General features: G+C 39.2%; 1 protein-coding gene across 2 annotated transcripts in view; it reads right to left on the bottom strand.

Annotated features, from left to right (window-relative positions):
• The window catches only part of LOC126354292 (O-phosphoseryl-tRNA(Sec) selenium transferase), an 86,028-nt gene that overhangs the window by 44,914 nt on the left and 16,634 nt on the right, over positions 1-24,480 (bottom strand). For both annotated transcript variants that reach the window (XM_050003839.1, XM_050003838.1), the window contains 4 exons: positions 22,513-22,656; positions 10,553-10,711; positions 9,051-9,315; positions 8,827-8,948 (listed from right to left, as the gene is read on the bottom strand). In XM_050003839.1, coding sequence (XP_049859796.1) covers positions 8,827-8,948; positions 9,051-9,315; positions 10,553-10,711; positions 22,513-22,656 — 690 coding nt within the window. The remainder of the gene's footprint in view (positions 1-8,826; positions 8,949-9,050; positions 9,316-10,552; positions 10,712-22,512; positions 22,657-24,480) is intronic.

Here is a 24,480-nt window from a genome sequence, read left to right as displayed (position 1 = left end):
GGAGAGCTGTCTGAGGTTGGACCAAATGGCAGAAGAGACAGTAAAACTGTTAAAAGAACTAGTGAATGAAATCCAGCTAGTTTTTTTGCTATCCCAAAAAACATGTCAACACTGTACACCCAATTATTTATAATGAGTGTAGTTTGCCATCGTAGCATGACAGTTAAAAACACAGAAAACATTTCTCCAAGCGTGAATTGCATCGCGGCATGCCTCAGTCCACCAAGGGACCGGGACATGGCGTGGTAAAGAGGAAGTGAGAGGGGGAACGTAATGTTCTGCGGCAGTAAGGATAATGTTTGTAATATATACTACCGGGTCAATACAACTGGGGAAATGTTCATAATATGTACGCTTTCATGGCCATCGTCTTCATTAGTTAAAATTTCCGGGCAGAGAGGCCTTGGTCGATCCATAAAACTACTACTTCCTGATGTTTTGTTACCAACTGCAAGCAACATCTTCCGAGGTGAGGCAACAAGTGGCTGCCAGGCCGTGGAGGTCCCATTTATATAGAGCGCATAGAGGGCACCACCATATGTTACGTGGGGCCAACTGTAAGTCTATGTCTGACTGAGGTCATTATTCTCGACCGAAGGTACATTGATTGTCTCGTCGTTGGTACAAAGTTGACCACCATATCTTATCTAACTTTAAACCTTCATCTTTTCTATTAAAATTATTGTGGTTCTATAGCTCCTCTATTCATTCGTACATAATAATGCAATGTCCTGGCTAGCACACTGGTCTCACCAAATTTTTTTTTTCGTGATCACCATCTTTAAAAACATGTTCCGCTACAGTTGTTTATCGATATGTCCCAGTTGACAGTTCCTTTTTCGTTTGGTTAAGCAGGTACTGACAATTCTTTTCGTTGCTCCAATATAAACCTTCCCACAGCTACATGGAATTTTATACACCAGAGGAGTGTATAGAAAAGATACATACACCAACCGTTACCTCCATAAGGATTTGAACAACCATCCCAGGCAGAAGAGGGGTGTCATTAAAAAATGGGTCGGCAGAGCTAATAATATCTGTGAGCCAGTTTATTTGCAAGGTGAACTAAATCATTTGCAAATGGCTTTTAAGAAAAATATATATGCTGACAACGAGAAAGATCGAGCACTCCATCCCAGAAGAAAAATGTCAGCTGGAAAAATGTTTCTTCCATTTATTCGCAATATTATGGATTGCATTGGGAAAGTTTTGGCCAAGTTCCAAGTTGAAACAATCTTTAGACCCACCAAGAAGATTAGTGAGAGTTTAAGTTCAGCGAATGATGCTCGACGCCCCTTAGCAACTCCAGTGGTGTATAAAATTCTGTGTAGCTGTGGGAGGGTTTATACTGGAACAACAAAAAGAAGTGTCAATACCCGCATAATCAAACACAAAAGGAACTGTCAACTTGGACATATTGACAAATCAGCTGTAGCGAAACATCGTTTCAAAGGTGGTGATCGTTAAATAAAATTTAGTGAGATGAGCATGCCAGCCAGGACAAGTGAAATGTGTTTTATGCATCTCATAACGTACACAATCTCAGAACACATGTCTGATGTACAGGAGACATGTGAAGGTTACAATTTGCTTATTTAAAATTTTGTCACATTTACAATAATTCTTTGTGGAGCGTTTACTTACTTGCAATTTGTCAAACTTCCAGCATTTACATCTACTATAACTATCAGAAATTTTTATTCCATTTTTGGGATCCAGCTCACTTCATCCTTCATGAAATCTTCCACAGAGTAGTAGCATCGTTCAGTTAGAAAATCATGTAACTTGCTTTTTAAAATATTTATCTTCATAATCATTATGTCACACCCTTTTATTGTGCTGTGAATTTTCATGACTTTTTACTGAGGAGTCTGAGCATGCAGTTTTAAGTGATGAGAGGTGAGCATAAAGTTCTTTTTATGTCTTGTGTCATGTGCGTGTTCAAAATGATTTTTTTAATAGATCAGCTCTGCTGCATAGGAAAAGAACCACCTCAAAGATGTATAAAGAGGGGACAGTTAATATTTTTAGGTCTTTAAATAATGGTCAACATGATGCCCTCGGCTGTGCAGAGCACATGTTGTGAATGATTATTTGTTTGCAACTTTAAAATTCGTGTTAACGTTTCCCGAGTTTCCCCCAAAAATTATTCCATATAGAATAACCGATTCAAAGTAGGTATAATATGCTATTTTCCTGGTTGTTATATCAGTGGCACAGGCTAAAATTTCCATTGCAAATGTAAGGCTGTTTAATTTATCTGCTACATGTTCTATATGAGAATTCTAACTCAAAGTTCTGTCTAAGTGTATTCCCAGGAACCTGACTGAGTCAAGTTCTTCCGTTTTTTGATTGTTGTGAGTGACACAGATATCTTCACTTTTTGAATGTACGGTTTTAAAACACATCATGTGGGTTTTTGAAATGTTTAGCCTTAAGCCATTTGACTGAACCATGTTTCTAGGTTACTTAATGTATTCATGACACTGTGGTATATTGTCAGAATTTTCATTTTCAATTAGGGCAGAAGTATCATCTGCAAACAAAGTTAAGTAAGTATTTATATTGAGAGGCAGTTCATTTACATAGAACAGGAATAAAATGAGTCCAAGGATTGAGCCTTGAAGAACACCTTGTGACACAGTTTCCCCACTTGAAGTTACCTGCTCCATTTGAGGTGATTACTGCCCTTTGTTTCCTCTCCAAGAGATATATTTCAAAGCATCATCCCTTATTCCATACCTGTTGAGTTTTAAAAGTAAGAGTCGAATGCTTTTGTAAGATCACAGAAAATTTCTGCAACCTTAGCTTTCCTATCTAGTGATGAAGTAATTTTTTCGATAAACTCATTTATTGCATCTGCTGCGTTTTTGCCTTGTTGGAAGCCAAATTGATTATGTGAAATGATATCATTCTGTGTGATGAAGCTTTGTATCTGTAAAGCAGCAATTTTTTCAAATATATTTGATATGATGGAGTATAGAGATGGGGCAATAACTTCATCTTCTTTTGAACCTTTTTTAAACAATGGTTTTACTTCTGTGTATTTCAGGAGATCAGGAAAGTAAGCTTCTTCAAAGTATTTGTTTATTATGAGAGAGAGAGAGAAAGAGAGAGATGATGAGCTATTATGTTGAAAACTTTTTAATTATTTTAGTGGATATCCCATCCCAGCCAGCAGAGTTTTTGTCTTTTAAGGAGAGTATGACATTTTCAACACATTTTTCTGAGACTGTGTTGAATTTTTTGAGACATTCACTGGTATTGCCTTTTAAACCAAAACTATTTACTTTCTGCTCATTATTTGCTATGTCTAAATCAGATTTTGCTACATTTATCAAGTACTCACTGAAGCACTCAGATATTTGACTGGATTTAAACCAATTTTTCCTTAAGTTTGATTTCTAAAATGTCTTGTTTATGATTTCAGACACCTAATTCAGACTTAACTACAGACCATACTGCCCTTGTTTTATTTTTCTCTCTTGGAATGAATTTGTTATTTGCCATTTGTTTTGAAGCTTTCACAACTTTTTAAAAGTAGTTTTATAGTTTCTAACATATTTTACAAAATCAGGATGTTTGTTGTACTTCAGTTGATTGTGTAGATTCCTTTTCCTCTCACTCGATATTTTTATTCCTGGTGTGATCCATCTTATCTTACTTGATGTTTTGTTGCAATATGATCTTGGTAGGAAAGCTTCATTAAATACTTCAAGAAAACTGTTTAAGAATGTACTAAAGATTTCATTTGTTGAATCACCATCCCCAAAATACCACTTAACTTTACTTAGTTTCTCATAGAATATTTTAATATCTGTTTAATTGAAACTTTTGGTATATGTTTTTATTATATTATGTTTATCAGTTTTTGGCAGTGAGACAAATAAGGCTGAGTGATCAGAAAGTCCCAAGTCTACACAGAATTTATGTACATTATCAAAGTAGTAATTTGTTACAATGTTGTCAATGCATGTTGCTGAGTGAATATTTTCGCTGGTGAACTCCAAAAAATTTAGTTTAAAACCAGATTTTTAATTGAATCAATAAATGACGTTGATTCTTTATTCTCATTTGCAGTGTTTATATTAAAATCTGCTGCTATTACAATTCTTTTCTTTCCTTAGTTTATCTAGCAAGCACTGGAATTTAGAGAGAATGGCGTGACTAAAGCCCTTTCTGGAATTATATACATTGAAATGACCAACATATTAAGGTATTTAAACTCTACGCAACAACTTTTGAATATGCACTCTTCATTTATGCAATTAAAATCTGTTTTCACTTCATAGACTACGGAAGAGTCCAGTAGTATGCAGCAACCTCCGTGAAATTTTTTCTCAGTGCAATAGCTGCTTGCAACTTTTAAGTTTTCAATTGTATTTAAAATATTTATTCTATTATAGCTAAGTCAGTGTTCATTTAAACAAATAATTTTTATGTTTTTATATTCTGAGAGAAGAATGTGTAACTCACCGAATTTGTAGCTTAGCCTGCTGGAAGATTTATATTCCAGTGCATCAAGAAAGAACTTTTGCTTGTTTTAATGGTATTAAGCTTACATTTTTGTAGACACTCTTTAGCAGATTTCTTTTCAGCTAACAGGCATTTTTCTTCTACATCCCCTCCAGTAAATATTAGTTTCCCTTAGTTTCTTATTATTATGCATGCATATATGCACAGAGAAGCTATAGAGATTCAGAAACACCACAATAATTTTAATAGGAAAGAGGAAGGCTTGAAGTTAGATAAGATATGGCGGTCAGCTTTGCACCAACGATGTGACAATCGATTTCCTTCAATCAAGAATAATGACATTAGTCAGAGATAGTCTTACAGTCGGCCCCACATGACGTATGGTGGAGCCCTCTATGGGCTCTATATAAACGGGACCTCCACGGCCTGGCAGCCAGTTGTTGACTCACCTCCTCAGAAGATGTTGCCCGCAGTTGGCAATAAAATGTCAGGAAGAGGAAGTTTTATAGATCAACCATGGCCTCTTAACCCAGTAGTTTCAACTAATCGGGAAATGTTGTTCATCGAAGGTCACCAGGGAGGAGTAAAGCCTCCAGTCGGCCTCAGTAACCTGCCATTTGGGTGTGCGCGTAGGTGGGAAGGAGTGAGTAAATGGATAGCACACAGGAAATGGTTGCTCTTGTATGTATCAGAGAGAATGGACCACTCGAGACAATGGGCAAGCTGGGCAGTGGAGATAATAGGTCCAAATGGGAAAAGGTGTGCTTGGGGGGGATTCTGAACAGAACAAAGGTTCTCCTTTGTTAAGGCAGAAGAGGTTAAGTTGACTGAGAAGGTCAGCTAAGAGGGCATCTCTCAGACATATTCTGGGAGAACGCCAAAGGGAATGGTGCACATTAAAGTCACCGAGTAGTAGACAGGAGTGAATAGCTGCCCAATAAGCTGGAGGAAATCTATCCTGGTGACATCATATGATGGAGGTATGCAAACAGTACAAAGGGAAAAGTTCAAGAGGGGAAGAAATAGGCGAACTGCAACATCTTGAAGGCAGGTAGTCAGGGAGATGGGTTGACTATGATCATCATCCCGAATGGGCAGCATGACTCCCCTATGAGATGGAATGTCGTCCTCAGGGGAGCACGGGTGGGGGTGAAAACAGACTAATGTCATGACAAAACAATTTTGTTTCCCGAAGGCAGAGAACATGTGGACATTGGGATTCTAAGAGCAACTATAAATCCTCTTTGTTGGATCAATGACTGTGAATGTTCCATTGGCGGAGAGTCATGAAAAGGAAAAAATGAAGGGGATGTCACCTCAGCAGGTTGCAAACTTCAAAGACTCGTTGCTACAGGGAACAGAGGCAGGAGGATCCTGCTCTATGATGTTTACAAAAGTGTTGACATCGTCCTCATGTCGGCATGCGGAGTCCACGGCACAAATACAGTTGGTGGTGCACACTGGCAACATGAAGGTTGACCAGGCAAGAGTATCACATGGCGACACTGTCGAAGATGATCTCTGAGTCGGTGAAGGAGAAGACCATTTGCCTTTGTTTGACTGCTTGGAGCCTACCCTGTTGGTAGAAAAAGACTCAGATGTTGGTTGGCTAGAGGGACTTATGCAGTCTTCCCACTGTCCTTTTGGGCCTGCCGGTTGTATTGCTCTCGACTCCACCCCGTGAGGTGAAAGTCTGGTGGTATGTTGCACAGCTGGAGGAGAAGACAGGGACGCTACCATGATGCTGGGCTACTTCACAACCGCATTGTTAAATTTGAGGTTGTATCTCTGCATGGCCACATCCTTCGTGGAGTGAGATGTAGCAAGAACAGCACTGTAGGTACCAGGTAGTAGACATATTTCCATCAGTCACTGCAACAAGATCAAAGATAATTGCAAAATGCTGTGAAGCCCTTGTGAGACTAAGGGAAAGAATCAAGGTAAATTTGTTGTGGGTTCCTCCTTACAAAGGAAGTAATATCAATGAACAAGCTGATAGGCTGGCCAAGACAGAAGTGGTGACTCCATTACCTCAGGGAAAGCAACAAGGTAAACTTGCTGTGAGTTCCTCATTACATAGGAAGTAATAGAAATGAACAAGCTGACAGGCTAGCCAGGACAGGAGTAAAGAAACCATTTGATATAATGGAACATGTCGTAATCACTAAGGTGATAGTAAAATCAAAAATCCGTAGCTGGATAAGGAGGCAGCACAAAGAACAATGGATTCACAAACAAAAATGTGGCAAGCTAACAATGCCAGGGCCATTTTTTAAGAGAAGTTCTGCAATCCTTGTCTTGAATAGGAGACAGATTAAACTCATGGTAGGACTGATGATTGGCCATGAGAAACTCAGAAAACACCTGTGCACGGTGGTTACAGGGGAAAAAGCCCCTAAGTGGTGAGGGGACACAAACCCCATCACATTTAATATTACAATGTGAAGCACTGGACGTCAAGAGAGACAGGAAAATTTGAGTCATTAAGCCATGGAGGAACTGTTTCTAAGAAAGAACTAGTAAAGGGTATCACACTTATCTTTAAAGTACTGGCTGACTTTAGTACAATGACAGGGATAGATACCAGACAATAAACTCAGTTTCAGTGCAGGCAACTGTGGACTAAGACTACTGTTGTTTTGTCTCCCTGTGTAAATCAATAAAATCAATCCATCCATAACAATTAAAAACATCAGACCATCAGTGAGAGTGCACCAATAGTTCCGGCTACTAATAAGGCGAGTACACCATTCGCTTGTTACGTATTTTTACGAGCTTCAAACAGGAGCGACTTATTTTCACTTTTCTGGGTAGTTACTAGTTTAATTTTGTAATTTTTTGTGTGTTTGAGTTCTTACTAGGCACAAGCTTTTAATTCAATAACAGTGTAGTGTGCAGTAACACCGTTGCTATAGACCCTTGTATTGCACAGGCTTTTGTTTGTTTGGTTAGAACAGCTCAGGGTCGGTTAGACTGTCAGTGAGACAGCACCTTGATTTCCCACTGCTAATAAGGCAAGTACACTGTTCGTTTGTTGCATCTTTTTATGAGCTTCAAACAGGAGCGACTGCAGTAATGGATAGGAACTGTGATTGGTGTGTACAGATGCGAGATGAGTTGGCGACCCTTTGCTCACAGCTACAGGCTGCTTTGGCTTCCATCACACAGCTTGAGGCTTCCCTTCTGAGACAAGTATAGTGACTGGTAAACAGATCTGCAGTTGATACTGCATTTATACTTGTGTAAGCATGGTCCTATGCTGTGCTGCTGAGGTGATGTTTGTTAGTGTGACTACAATAACAAATGTGAAACAATTACTAACAAAGAGATAGAGGGGCTGGCCAGTACTTACCTCAGCTCAGTACAGCCGATAGAAACACAAAAAACAACCGAAAATTTAAGTTCCTAGCTTTCGGAATAAATGTTCCTTCATCAGGGAGGAGAGAGGGGAAAGAAAGGGAAGAAAGGAAAGTGGATTTAGTTACTCACAACCCAGGTTATGAAGCAACAGGGAAAAGAAAACAGGGAAGGTAGCAAGGATGGAGGCATGGTTGTCTGAGGGAAGCCAAAGATATCTTTGGCTTCCCTCAGACAACCATGCCTCCATCCTTGCTACCTTTCCTGTTTTCTTTTCCCTGTTGCTTCATAACCTGGGTTGTGAGTAACTAAATCCACTTTCCTTTCTTCCCTTTCTTTCCCCTCTCTCCTCCCTGATGAAGGAACATTTATTCCGAAAGCTAGGAACTTAAATTTTCGGTTGTTTTTTGTGTTTCTATCGGCTGTACTGAGCTGAGGTAAGTACTGGCCAGCCCCTCTATCTCTTTGTTAGTAATTGTTTCACATCTTTATATGAGATTTTCCATTAATTAGTTACAATAACAAATGGTCACTTTTTGAAAAGTGTTTCTGTCTTCTTCATATATGGGGTGGCTTTTTTTTAAAAAAAAAAAAAATCAGGTCTACCTCTCATTCTGTATGACTTTATGATGAATGGGTTTTGTATCCAGTTCTTTTACATAAGTTCTAGTATATATTTCAGTTAATTTACTTATGTAGATGTAGAAGATGTGAACATGCCCTTCCTTCTAATTTGTTTTTAATGGATTGTTTTCCCATTTTATAGAGAATCTGATGATGCCCCAAAATGATGAAATGGGTTATTGAAATATATAACCTTTGCATCCCAGGCTGTTTGTCATTCTGAAGCAATTCAAAAGAGATGCTTAACCAGCTGACCAGAATGGAATGGAATAAATTCTACATTCATAAAAAAAAAAATTTGGAGTTGAAGACCAATTTAAAAATATAAAATTACACAAATGAGTATATTTAAATATAACAAGTACATACCAGGATACATTCGAGATATTCGCTCAACTAGCCCTTTATCGAATCCTGCTATTATTGCACCACCCACAGGGACAAGAAAATTTTTGTCAGTGCTCTGTACAAACACATCCACTCTTCCTTTCCTGTAAATTGTTTGACAGTGTATTCCAAGTAAGCAATATGTGAAAGCAATGAGCACAGAATCCACAATGAAACAAATAGGGTTAGATTACTTCATTACTTACCTTGCTGCTTCTTGAATTATATGCATACATCGTGAGCTTTGTAAACCATAAGCGTTATTTATAACATGTGGTATATTGTATCTACTGCATAAAACTGCAACTTGTTCTACAGAATCACTAGCTCTTGGAGCAAAGCAGCTCGTTGTCGTCATGATGCAAGAAATATTTTCTGCTCCTAAGGTTGCTATCTGATGCTCCATTGCTGTTAGATCTGTTCGCAATTCATCACCTGATGTTATGGTTTCAATTATAATGGGCTGCAAACCTATTAACACAAAAATATAAATTCTAATAAATTTAAAAGTTATTTACAGTGCTAATAAAAATCAGAATGCCAAGTTTTTTCAAGAGCTCATCACAAATGAGGTATGCTGATCTAAAACATTAAAAGAACAGTTTTCTAATACACAAGGCCTTTAAAAAAATCTGAAAGTAATGTGTACAATTTAAAAGACAAGCTAATCAATTTATCAACTATTTTGAGTTACTGGTGGTTGCCTTCCTCTATTTTTATCTTCTGGTGAAGTTCAAAAACTCATTTGTACTTAACTGATCATTCACTGTCAACGAGTAGGTCAATTTTGTTGAAAAAATGTAAAACATAATATATCAAGCCAGAAAAACAACTGTAAACTAATACACCATGACAAATAGTTCCTTATTAATGCAAACATATCTGTTTTTTCCTTCTTATCAGACCTTGTTTCAATAAAAATTAAACAGCAAATACTATATTTTCTAGGCATGCCTGATTAATGATGTACTTTCGGGTGTTCAGCTGAGTTTGTATCACGATTTTCGTACAATATTTCAATGACTGGGTCAGTCATCAAAATACTGTGCAAAAATGGCAATACAAATGACTGAAAAGCTGGAAGTAATCCATTAAACCTACAGAATTTTTTAAAAGGAACCTCATTAACTGCTGAGAAAAAATCACTGTAGTCTTTACCTAGCACAGAAAAAGGGTTACAGGAAGAGAGATTTCACTCGTGGCTCATGGCCTGGTTCAAGTTTTGTCTGCTGATGCAACTTAGACAGCTCACTTGTTACATGTCTCAACTGAAGCTGTCACATACAGGTGATTATGATGTGCGTACATATAGTATAGTGTCACACTTGTGGTTGTGGTAATGTTGGTCGTTGTGAAAGAGAAGGCAACATGTGAAAAAACAAGGGGTAGAGCACCTTGGACGAAATGCAACTTGTAAAAAAGATAAACACAAAACATGTCAGAAATAATGACAAACTATAAAATAAAGAGGTATAAGATACAACAAGAATTAATTTGGGATTAAGCTCATCATGTAACTTCGCACGTGGTGCTTATTCAGCACTAAATATAAAGTGGCTCTTAACGATATAATCAAATACACTGCCTTAAAGCCATTTATAGCAGAAGAAAATCATATCTACCACTGAAATGTTCAGATTGCACTGGAAGTTCAACATTTTCACAAATACTGATTAGACATAATCTAAACACATATTATAAATCTCACCTGCCGTTATTATACATTTAAAGCAAGATTTTTGGTCAATTCTGGACCAAAGAACATATTTGGCATCTGGCCTTTCCTGTTTCAGAGTAAGCATGCACAATACCAAGCTCATTCCAGTGGCCATAGGAACAACAAAACAACCAGCAGTAGTCTTAACACCTGAAACATTAGAATTTGCAGATCAAGTTTAAGCTTTATATTACATAATATTATTATGTAGTATCATGACATGAAGTGAAATATTTCAATTTAATATATAGCTAAAATAATAATTTCTCATATAAAATGCAACTGAGTAGAGCACGAGACAAACAAATTTGCTATATTAAGAGAAAGAATTTAGTTTCCAGGGTACTACCTCTGAACCAGAATTGCAGCGACCGAGGGAAAGCTAACAACAGAGTCGATTTTCCCCCCCTTCACAAAGGTTCACAGTTGCAGACACTTATAGTGTCATTTCAATAACATTACATAATTAAATTTTACTTTAAAAAGTGATATCCTCTATTATTCTAAAAAGATACCGTCACTGTATACTTTGTCTGTACAGATGGTGCTACAATTTGATATCACCACAATAATTCATGTGGTTGCTTTTGCTTTTTGCAAGGAATTCTCTGCTATCTGCATGAAGTAGCATGACTTAATTTGATGCTGCAAGCAGTCATGAACCCTCCTCTCTTCCCTAACTTTACACATACTGAATAAGCAACAACCACAACACACAAACCATGTTACAGTTCTAACTGTGTATTCTATCTATTTGGTCTTTCGCTAGGCTTGTGGAACCTTTGTGGATCCTGTAATGTAAGAGAGAGACGTGACGACAAAATTAGATACTGAGATGGCTCATGATAAGTGATCAGATAGATCAGTCAGTACAACATAGCCAAGAAGAGGATATTCACTTTGCTGCAACAATTCAATTCATCCATGTTTCCACAAAAAAATAACATACAGCAAATATTTTTTACAAATATATCTAGCTTCCTTAATTACCTGAATATGAAAACAGTTATAACTGCACCATCATCATAAGGATTCATAGTATTTATGCCATAATCTGTTCATGTTTTGCAGTAGACATTATTTTGACCATCAATCATAAACATGTAATAACTGATTCCAAGAGAGGTGGATACTGTATTCCTTAATTGGGTTGGCTGTAAAACACTGCTAAAGTAAATATTATTTATTGCATTATTTTTAGCTTCTGACTTCAAAGAAGTGTTGAATAGTGACAGAACTACAATTTTCAAAATGCTTGTAGAGTTTCAAGTATCATATGGTTGAAGGTAAAAGACAGTAATTTTACTCTTCTGAAAGAAACATGTGCACAACTGAAAGCACAGATGACCTTCAAACAACTTCGGCACTACAATGAAATAAGAAAAGTACAGCACACTAAAGAACTAATTGCGGTGTGCAACAAGTATTAATGTACATACAAGAAACAGCATTCCAGCATCATTTGATAAGAGTTTTTAGCAAACAGAACACAGTGAAAATCTCATTCTGGAAACATCCCCCAGGCTGTGACTAAGCCATGTCTCCGCAATATCCTTTCTTTCAGGAGTGCTAGTTCTGCAAGGTTCGCAGGAGAGCTTCTGTAAAGTTTGGAAGGTAGGAGACGAGGTACTGGCAGAAGTAAAGCTGTGAGTACCGGGCGTGAGTCGTGCTTCGGTAGCTCAGATGGTAGAGCACTTGCCCGCGAAAGGCAAAGGTCCCGAGTTCGAGTCTCGGTCGGGCACACAGTTTTAATCTGCCAGGAAGTTTCAAAACACAGCATGTTGTTATCAATGGAGAGACGTCTACAGACATTAAAGTAACCTCTGGCGTGCCACAGGGGAGTGTTATGGGACCATTGCTTTTCACAATATATAAAAATGACCTAGTAGATAGTGTCGGAAGTTCCATGCGGCTTTTCGCGGATGATGCTGTAGTACACAGAGAAGTTGCAGCATTAGAAAATTGTAGCGAAATGCAGGAAGATCTACAGCGGATAGGCACTTGTTGCAGGGAGTGGCAACTGACCATCAACATAGACAAATGTAATGTATTGCGAATACATAGAAAGAAGGATCCTTTATTGTATGATTATATGATAGCGGAACAAACACTGGTAGCAGTTTCTACTGTAAAATATCTGGGAGTATGCGTGCGGAATGATTTGAAGTGGAATGATCATATAAAATTAATTGTTGGTAAGGCGGGGTACCAGGTTGAGATTCATTGGCAGAGTCCTTAGAAAATGTAGTCCATCACCAAAGGAGGTGGCTTACACAATACTCGTTCCATCTATACTTGAGTATTGCTCATCAGTGTGGGATCCGTACCAGATCAGGTTGATGTTGGAGATAGAGAAGATCCAAAGAAGAGCGGCGTGTTTCGTCACAGGGTTATTTGGTAATCGTGATAGCGTTACAAAGATGTTTAGCAATCTCAAGTGGCAGACTCTGCATCGCGGTATAGCTTGCTCACCAGGTTTCGAGAGGGTGCGTTTCTGGACAAGGTATCGAATATATTGCTTCCCCCTACTTATACCTCCCGAGGAGATCACAAATGTAAAATTAGAGAGAATCGAGCGCGCACGGAGGATTTCAGACAGTCGTTCTTCCTGCGAACCATACGCAACTGGAACAGAAAAGGGAGGTAATGACAGTGGCACGTAAAGTGCCCTCCGCCACACACCGTTGGGTGGCTTGCGGAGTATAAATGTAGATGTAGATTGCCCACATTCATGCACACTGCAGTTATTAATTATTTATGGAACTGTGGCATGGCAAGATATTTATAACGTCCAAGTCAACTGTAATTATCATCATAGGTCATGAGAGGTTCTGTATTACAGCAAACATCGCATTGAAATATGGCCTTAATTTCGAATGTTATGCACATTTCCTCAACCACTAACTGTCTGCAGCCAACAAGATTTAGTCTCCTTACCGGCTGTTTGCCATGTGTAATACTGATCAGCAATAAGTGCTCTCCTCCTGACTGTGACATGACCATAACTCACTGCTGCTTAAATTTTACTCATTCTGGTCCACATCACAAAATGTAACTATCTGATACCTCTAAACTTTGCGAACCAGACCTGTAGTGAGATGCCACAAATTCATAAGGTGCGGTCCGACGGCTTTAATATACGGACGTGGCCAGCTTTAACTCAGTTACATGTCTACCACTGCACAGGGGTTATCAAACTGTTATTTTGAGCCACTTTGGGCTACGTATCTATTATAATTTGTTTTTTTACACTGAATAAAGTTTGTTTTGGTCAGACATCGTGTGTTGGTCTCTTTCAGATTAAATGCAATGGCAATGAATAGGGTCATAATTTCAAGTGTTTTTCAGTAGTGCAGTTGAATTTAGCGTTTTGTCTTGGCATGAAGTCCCCAATTCAAATGTTGATGCAGCAACAGAAGGACCTCATCACATTCATACAACAGGTTTGCCAGTATAGCTCTCCAAAAATTCATCTGCACTTCCATCTCAGTTCCCACTGTTCAACAAGGGGCAGAAGATTGGGAGATATACAAAACCACTCACAGCAGCATTTTCACACCTTCCACATTATGGATGCACACGTATTTGATGCACTGTTTTTGTGATAGATTCCTCCCATCTTGTGCCAGATGTTGCAGCAACCTTCCTTGTCGTCATTTGACACCTTTATTGTTGTTTTCCTATTATCGCCACCGCACACGTCATGGCCACTAGGGTTGAATTTTACCAGAGCAAGAAGCAGCACCACCAGTCTCAGCATGCCCGGGCAATGTCCCTCCACAACCTTAGTCTAAAGTGCCATTTTGTCATGGACAAGCCAAAATAGTCATAAACAGATGTCAAGGTTTGCAATGTTATCATCCGCTCCACCCTAGATAAAGAAGTCCGGCTACAAAATCCTTCCCTCATAGAAGGTCTCACAAGCTGCTGGTCAGCAACTGGAAGCCCAGTTTGATGTCACAGTGGTACAGAGTTGTCCAGAGGTGTCTGGGAAGGACGACATTATGGCAATGCAAACTGGTTGATCCAGTGGCACCCCCACAGCGCACATGCTGTGTTCCTGCCACTGTTCTCTGTTACCACCATGTTACTCCAAACAAGACAGTTTACATTGCCCCCAATGTTGGACTACCTGCCGTAAATGTTGGCAAAAAGACCACATTGTGATAGTCTGCCATGCAACTGCACAGAATGCAGCATTAGAGACGATGGATATGGATATTGAGGAACCGTCATCGTCAGGGACAGTTCCAGGTCATGATTGAAACAAGGTTTTCATTGAGATTTTACTTCTCTCTTGGCAGCTGTTCCAGCAGGTAGACATTAGTGTACCAGTTTCCCTGCTGAATGCCCAAACTCATTCAGACCTCAGCTCTCGGTAGTCGTCAGACGCCTCAGGGAATACGGTATACAGCAAATCCCATTGCTTGGCCAATTCATGGTGGAATTCACCTGTAAATCCAGTGACTCGACCCATTACTTTTATTGTTGTTCACGATGCTAGTTCAGCAAACCTTCTTTGATTTGATGCCTTTCAGGCCTTTGGCTTTTCAGTCATGGACACTATACAGTGATCCGAATTTCAGGATATCATTGCGGAAGGCCTGGGCTGCACTACAGACTTACAGGCCACATAGCCTAGAAACAGTTGGCCCACCCTAGATTTTTTTCATGCTAGGCAGATCCCCTGGCTCTCCACTTCCAAGTCAACTGGGAGCTGAACAGGCTCACCTCTCTTGGAGTTGTGATCATTTCCTCTAATGAATGGGCCACACTCCTTACCATTGTTAAGAAACCCTCTGACAAATTGCACCTTTGCACCTTTTGAGGCCATAGCGAACTCACAGTCCTTGGTCAACACATACCCACCACCACGTCTTGACGAACTGTTCACACGCTTAGCTTCTCCAAACTTGATCTTTTCAAAGTGTATCTCTAGTTACCCCTTGATGATGAATCGAAGCATATCATGATCATTAATGCGCCACTCAGCCTTTATCAATATCATCTGTTGCTCTTTAGGTGGCATGTACCCCCGCAATTTTTCAGTGCTATTTGGACCAGGTAACTTCCAATATTCCCCACTACATCAACTACCTGGATGACATCATCATTACTGGGTGAACTACAAGTGAGCGCCTGCACAATCTCCGAGCCCACTTTCAAAAACTCCTGACATATGTCTGTGTTGTAATTTCCAAAAGTCCAATTTTTTCCAACCCTTTCTTGAGTATATGGCCATCAGTTCAAGCCAGGGCGTCTGACTCAAGGATAGTCTTGTCAGCACCATTATGGACTGCATATCCCACATCGTTGTGTGAACTGCAGGTTTTGTCTTTTTTAGGTAAAATTGCCTATTACCACTACTTCATTCTCAGGATGTCCACCAACGTGCACCCACTGCATCTCCTTCTATGAAACGGTGCTCCCTTTGTCTGCTCTTCAGTGTGCAGCCAGGCCTTCACCACACTGAAGGATTGGCTCTGCTCAGCACCGTGTCTACCTATCTCTGATCTCAACAAACCATTGGTTCTGGCTGTGAATGCCTCACAGCATGGCACTGTGATGGTCCTCATCCATCAGAATGCAGACAGCTCGGAGCAGCCACCGGCGTTTGCATCCAAAGCTCTCAGTCCAGCACGGGTCCAGTACTCTCAAATCAACAAGGAGGCTCTGGCCATTGTGTATACAATCACCAATTTTTTTGTATGGCACCAAATTCCAACTTACTATGCACCACAAGCCCTTAACCTCATTATTTAGTCTGCCTGCCGCGATCCCCAAGAAGGCAGCTCACAGGGTGAAGAGGTGGGCCTTGTTCCTCTCCAAGTACAAGTGTGACACTCATTTTCACCCCACAGGGTGTCATGCCAACATGGACGTCTTATCCTTGCACAGTTGGTTCAGACCCCAATTTCAATAGTGAGGAGCTCTTGTGTTTTCTTTTGCATGTCTCCTCTCACCAAGCAGTAGAAGATATTCCAATCACTGGTGCTGGAGTCACCAAGGCAACAGCGGCTGACCCAGTCCTCAGGCAAGTAATCCCTCTCATCCAGCAGGGTTGGTAATTGTCATCCATGGCACTTATCAGACCCGCTTCGCAACTATTCGGTCTTGCACCATCATCTCTTGGTCTCAGATGGGGTCCTCCTCATCTCCACAGACAACATAGTTTCCCGGGTGGTCACTCCTTGGAGTGTGCAATGGAAAGTTTTACAGCTTTTATGTATGAGGCACTGGGGTGCTTCCCGTATTAAAAGCCTTGGCTTATACAGATACGTTTACATACTCGGCATTGACAGAGAACTGGAACACTTGGTTGCTGTGTATTCTCGGTGTGCTAGTCAAAAGACAGCTGGCAAGTCATCGTTTCTCCATGGTCTACAGCAGCCCAGCCCTAAGGATGCATTCATGTTGATTTTGTGGGTCCATTTCTGAGCATGTTGTGGCTAACTATCACTGCCGCATTTTTGCATTTTATATAAGTGATCTGTTGCAAGGTTTTTTAAAGTGTAGGTTAGAACCATAACATACTTCTGATTTGTGGATGCACTCTATATATCTGTCCAAAAAGCAGCTACTAAGTGTAAAGGAATAGCAGCATTTTTCCCCTCTAAATCATCTTTGCATTGTTAACTAAGTATTTAAATTTAGACTGTGCAAACACACGCACGCACACACGCACGCACACACGCACACACACACACACACACACACACACACACACACACACACACACACACACACACACACACACACTAGTGTGCAATACTTTGCATGATGCGTCACTGGCAAGTAAACTTGGACCATGAAAAGAACTACTAAAGTATAGCACAAAAGATAACTGAAAGAAATATGCAATTTTTTCTCATCTCTCAACTAAGAACAGTAAGTAAGGCATCCAGGAACATTGTTGAACATGATCATTTTGGTGGTCTAGCTGTTATGCTGTGAGGAGGCATAATGTTGCATGGGCATCCTGGCCTACAAACCTTTGAACATGGTACACTCACTAGATAATGTTATTGCGACGCTGTGCTCCTTCCTCATCTTTTCAGGGCTGCATTCTACCTAGACTTCATTTTTATCAATGGCAATGCATGGCCACATAAAACTGCACAGGTGGAGGAGTTTTTAAAACAAGAGGATATTCAGCAACTCGACTGACTTGCCTGTTCCCCCAATTTAAATCTCATCAGGCATGAGTGGGATGCATTGGAGTCATGTATGGCAACATTTCCGAATGCACCCACAACCATCCAACAATGGTGAACTGCACTGGAGGATGAATGGTACACCTCACCACAAGAACGTGCATGGGAGCACATTGCAGAGCAAGCACTGCCCTATTAAGCACCATGTCCCACCTTTTGTAATATCCAGGGGACCATTACAAATAGCAGTGACTTCAGTGTAATTATTGTGCTTATATAGAAGTGTCATTTCTGTTCATCTAATTGCATATTTCTCTCAGTTACCTTCTGTTTATTTTTATGTAAGATCCAAGTTTCATCGAGCTACATTACCTGGCAACGCCACACCATGTGAAAGTTACTCTCATCCTTAAGTTTCCCATACCAGTTTAACATAATGTAGCATAGTGCTATTCTTTCTGTTAATATAGTATACAGAAATAATTTTTAACTGCTGAATCTATTTCTGTTAATGTGTATCTCAATTTGTCCCACATGGTTATATTTTATAATGGGATCTTTGGAATGTGATGGATATATGAAATAATTAATTAATAAAACTAGCACTGCATAATGAATTGAACCAAATGTTGAAGCTTCAGTTTTGTATCGCTTTTTTAGAAAGTAACTCAGATTATCTGAGCAATACTGCAATTTGAATAGCAAAGAAATTCCTTTGATGGATTATTCATGACATTGGTCATTTAAATATTCAGGACAACCAATGTTTGATACTTGCTGACTTTGATGCATTACATAATGACATTGTGGTGTGTATTTTTGGTGTAGTATTTTAAGGTTGGTATATGAGAAGAGGGCTTCTATAACAGGTGTGATGCTTGAGGCAGCATACTCAGGTGAAAAATTTCAATTTCAGAAAAAAATGTGAGGAATGCTGCTATTTGTAGAAGGTCATTTATTGAGTTGAGGTGTAATGGATCTAACTGTCAAATATAGGAGTTGTATCTTGGTGAAAACCATGGTTGATATGCTGAGCACCATAAGTTACTCCAGAAGTATGTTGTATTGGTGGAGAGTCACCATTGTAGCAAGGAAATAAAAATGGTAACAGTTGTCCCTTCCTGAAAATGCTACACTATTATATGGTGCTGTGGGAAGACAACTTGACAAGATTTATTCAGTGCGAAACCTGGTTTGAAAAATTTAGACTGGCAATCAGCAACATATTTTTCTTGGTTTCTTAGTTTTGGTAGCATCTGTGTGTGTATATATATGTGTGTGTGTGTGTGTGTGTGTGTGTGTGTGTGTGTGTGTGTCATCTAATTTGATGAAGGCCTTACTGGCTGAAAGCATATTTGTGACAGTCTTCTTGTTGTGCCTATCTGCGACTCAGCATCTCCGCTACATGGTGAATAGCAATTTTCCTATTCACAAACTTATGAGTCTACTTTGGAAAAAGTGAAGTATGGAAAAGGGAAGAAAGTTGTGAGTACTGGGATGTGTAGAACTGCTGCATCAGAGGATTATGGTTCCAATAATATTTTGAGAGTATTTGAGGAAAGAATGAAGACGGTGCTTGTGGGGTTAACAGCAGAGTTGAAATTTTTTGCTCTTTACAGGGATTTGGGGAAAAGGGGTATAATAAACTTCAAATGATAGACTGGAATTTGGAAATGAGACTGCATCGCATACTAATACAATAGAGTGGCGGGGGGGGGGGGGGGGGGGGGTGTTGCGATTGGGGGGGGTGTTGCAATGGGGGGGGTGTTGCGATTGGGGGGGGGGGATGTGATCGGGAGGGGGTTTGGAGAGAGGGTAGTGAGCACCCATTAAATCCATTTTTGAGAGGAGTGAAAGAAGATGATCTACCTTTTAGGATCACTTAGATGAGTACTGCTGGCAGAAGAGTTTGCTTGATAATTGTTGAGCTTTTCAGTGTTTTTCTTTTTTAACTTATGGAAATGATGCACATACTAAAGGAAGTTGGCTGAATTATGGGAGGGGGTGTGGGAACAGGAAGGATTGGTTTGGGTCTGTAATTTCAGCTTGAGATTTGGGTGCTGATATGGTGGTACAAACTCTTTGTATTGCTGACACAAAGGGGACAGGTATTGGAGGGATACAATACCCTGAATGGGAAGTTTTATGTCTGTTTCTTTTGGTTTGTTCCAAAAAAGGTGTTTCTATATACTTTACTTAATTTTAAATTGTTTGGAGTTTAGTGTATGAACATGGCTATTGGTGATTGTGGTGGAGGGGTTGTTTGGAAGAAAACATGTATGGTAATTTTTTTATTATACTGTTTCTACTTTTTCGATGTTTGATTTGTTTGCTGAATGGTGTTTTATTTTATGGTTTCTTTGTATTTTTGTAGTCTAAATTTTTTGTATAACAGTGTTTTTAAGAAATATGTTCTCAAAATCTATGTATTTCATTCCTTTTTTCCTTTAAAAATGTATTGATGTATGTTTAGTGTATGACATGTACATCAGGTGTATGACATGTACATCAGTTTCGCTATTCACAACGACACCATAAGCACATTCCTATAGGTGTGTTATTTGTTTAACTCAATTTTCAAATGTATTTGCAAAGGAAGATACAGAAATAATGATGCAGTTTAATTTTTGCACTGATGTAGTGATAAATGATACAGGTATTAGTGTCAGTTGCATGGAGAAACAGCTGAAACCATCAAAATTAAATGAGGCTCTAGGGCCCGATGAAATCTTCCCCTGATTCTGTACAAAGTTTTTCAGCAGAGTTAGCTCCTATTTTATTCTTAATATAATGCAGATCCCTCAAACAAAAGACTTGGGACGAAGAGTTAGAATAAAGCATAGGCCACACAAAACTACAAGAAGGCTAACAGAAGTGATCCACAAAATAACTGTCTAATCTCACTGACAACCATCGGCTGTTGAATATTAGAACATATTCTGAGTACAAAGATAATGAGATACCTCAAACAGAATGACCTATATGCCAACCAACACAGATTCTGAAAATATCAGTTATGTAAAACCCAATTTGCACTTATGTCACACGGCATACGGCAGGCCATGGGTCAGGGTAATACGATGAGTGCGGTACTTTTGGCTTTCAATAATCCTTTGACTCAGTACCATGCTAATGTTTTATTAATAAAGTATAATCATATGTGGTATCAAACAAAATTTTTGACCGGATTCGTGGGGAGGATGCAGCAAGTTATCATGGGTGAAGGGAAGTATATAGGAAAATCTGCTATTCATGTTGTACATTAATGACCATTTATCTCAGTCTTTTTCCTCATGGTGTAGTCATTTATAATTAAATAGTGTCTGAAAAAAAGCTCCACAATTATCTTGACAACCCAGGTAAAAGTTCGATGTGGTGTAGAGATGGCATTTGCTTTAAATTTTCAGAAACATAAATTGTGCACTTCACAAAATCCAGAAAAGTAGTACCCAACGATTATAATATCAGTGAGTCACAACTGGGACCAGTCAGCCTAAACAAATACATGAGCATAGAAATTTGTAAGAATATGACAGGCTCAGTTGCAGCAGGTAAAGCTGGAAGCAGAATTTGGTTCAGTGACATGTTGCTGGGAAAAGACGGTCACTGTACAAAGGATGCTTCTTAAAAACACCTGTGGATCCTACCTTACAATACTGCTCAGGTGTGTGGAACCCATATGAAATAGAACTACAAAGGGGGTATTTAACATATACAAAGAAGGGCACCACAAATAGTAACAGGTTTGTCTCGCTTATGGAGAGCAGCATAAAAAAGGCGAAAAATCTAAACTGGCAGACACTTTATAACAGAAGTAAATTATCCTGCAAAAACCTTCTGACAAAGTTTCAAAAATGAATACTAACTGAAAAATGTAGAAATATATTTCAGCCCTCAACATAGCACTCCATAGCAATTGTCAATACAAGACTAAGCTAATTACAATGTGCACAGAGACTTTTAAACAGTCATTCTTCCTACACTCCATGTGCGAATGGAGTACAAGAAACCCCAAAGTGGTACCCTTTACCCTGCACTTCACAGTGATTTACAGAGTATGTATATAAACGTTTGTGATACTGTTTATTCATAGCTGGTGAGTTCTGCATAACTGAGTTTATCCTGATTGTCAATATCATCACACAAAGAAATAAAGCTAACATTCAACATGGATGAGAATGGAGATTGGTCATTTTCTAAAAAAGAAAGAAGCAATCCTGGCAGCCACCTGATATGCTTTTCTATCCAGCAGTGAATATCAAATGGATGGTGATGGTGGTGACAACTCCCTAATATGAGTACAGTACCTTAACCATTTCCACCTTAATCAGTTCTGTTGACAGACATTATATTGACATAAAGGAGAATAGTAGCCATTTATTAAAGGTTCTCTTAGTTTATATTGCACAAGACTAATCTGACATAACAGGTACAAAAAAATTATTTGCACTGTGCAAAATAGATTGGACATAACATCATCATGAACAAGCAGAGAAACCATTATCACAGATAAAAGATTAAGTCTGAAATTTTTCAGTTTGTATTTCTTATATTAAACAAAAATTGCGATCTTAGAGACCAAACATGTTTAAACATAAAAGGGAACTTTCAAAAATCTGTCATACACTCAAACACATGAGTGATTACTTCTTGTACATTAGGACAATCACAATACAAAATCATGTAACAGCAAATAATTAAGCTTTAACAAATAAAATAAAATAAAAGGTGCCACTTAAAAGAAACATTATGCAGATGTTTAAAAGGAAAACTTCATTCTTCAGCAGATAATATTACCCATATAACGGATCACATCCAGGACAAGAGAATTTGTGAGCTTGTTCATGAGACTGGAACCAGCAGCTTTTGGCTGTACTTCCCCCAGGTCCCCAGAACGCCCAATGCCATGACCCAGTCGATAATGTCTTCTTGCCACAAGTGCTGAAAGAAACCAAGTACTGAATATGAACATCTGCAGTGTGTAACCTTAGCATATTACACTTCAATAATAATATGACATATAGCAACAGCATAAACCATAAATGAGGTTTCCCAGCTACACACATTCATCAGTTTCATTCAGTTTGCTAATTTGATGTAACACAAATGAATGATGAAAATGAATGAGCAGAGGGGAACAACGTTTTGAAATTGAGACTGTCTAAATCAAAATCTCATTATACTTGAAATCTGAAACTCTCACCAATAAGTGTCCATATCATCTATATTATTACCTACATACTCCCACCCAAAAGTCACAAAAAACAACAGGAATAGATGGTACCACACAAAAAAAAAAAACTTTCCCAACTAAAGAAATATATTACATGAAGAAAATTCATCCAAATAGCTACTTCATGTTTGTAAACATCAGGTTCCAATACACTTTTTCACCCTATGAAGTTTGTTGTTCTCTCTCTACTGTCAAATTTAAGTGACTTCTACATCTACATCTACATCCATACTCCGCAAGCCACCTGACGGTGTGTGGTGGAGGGTACCTTGAGTACCTCTATCGGTTCTCCCTTCTATTCCAGTCTCGTATTGTTTGTGGAAAGAAGGATTGTCGGTATGCCTCTGTGTGGGCTCTAATCTCTCTGATTTTATCCTCATGGTCTCTTCGCAAGATATACGTAGGAGGGAGTAATATACTGCATGACTCTTCGTTGAAGGTATGTTCTCGAATCTTCAACAAAAGCCCATACCGAGCTACTGAGCATCTCTCCTGCAGAGTCTTCCACTGGAGTTTATCTATCATCTCCATAACGCTTTCGCGATTACTAAATGATCCTGTAACGAAGCGCGTTGCTCTCCATTGGATCTTCTCTATCTCTTCTACCAACCCTCTCTGGTACGAATCCCACACTGCTGAGCAGTAGTCAAGCAGTGGACGAACAAGTGTACTGTAAACTACTTCCTTCGTTTTCGGATTGCATTTCCTCAGGATTCTTCCAACGAATCTCAATCTGGCATCTGCTTTACCGACGATCAACTTTATATGATCATTCCATTTTAAATCACTCCTAATACGTACTCCCAGATAATTCATGGAATTAACTGCTTCCAGCTGCTGACCTGCTATATTGTAGCTAAATGATAGGGATCTTTCTTTCTATATATTAGCAGCACATTACACTCGTCTACATTGAGATTCAATTGCCATTCCCTGCACCATGCGTCAATTCGCTGCAGATCCTCCTGCATTTCAGTACAATTTTCCATTGTTACAACCTCTCGATATACCAAAGTGTCATCCGCAAAAAGCCTCAATGAACTTCCGATGTCATCCACAAGGTCATTTATGTATATTGTGAATAGCAACGGTCCTACGACACTCCCCTGCGGCACACCTGAAATCACTCTTACTTCGGAAGACTTTTCTCTCCACCGAGAATGACATGCTGCGTTCTGTTATCTAGGAACTCTTCAATCCAATCACACAATTGGTCTGATAGTCCCTACATTCTTACTTTGTTCATTAAACGACTGTGGGGAACTGTATCAAACGCCTTGCAGAAGTCAAGAAACACGGCATCTACCTGTGAACCTGTGTCTATAGCTCTCTGAGTCTCATGGACTAATAGCGTGAGCTGGGTTTCACACGATCATCTTTTTCGAAACCCATGCTGATTCCTACAGAGTAGATTTGTAGTCTCCAGAAAAGTCATTATACTCGAACCATAATATGTGTTCCAAAATTCTACAACTGATAGACGTTAGAGATATATGTCTATAGTTCTGCACATCTGTCCGACGTCCTTCTTG

Source organism: Schistocerca gregaria, chromosome 3 (genome assembly GCF_023897955.1).
Source record: "Schistocerca gregaria isolate iqSchGreg1 chromosome 3, iqSchGreg1.2, whole genome shotgun sequence".
Classification (NCBI taxonomy): Eukaryota; Metazoa; Arthropoda; class Insecta; order Orthoptera; family Acrididae; genus Schistocerca; species Schistocerca gregaria.
This window is presented reverse-complemented; position numbering and strand designations above follow the sequence as displayed.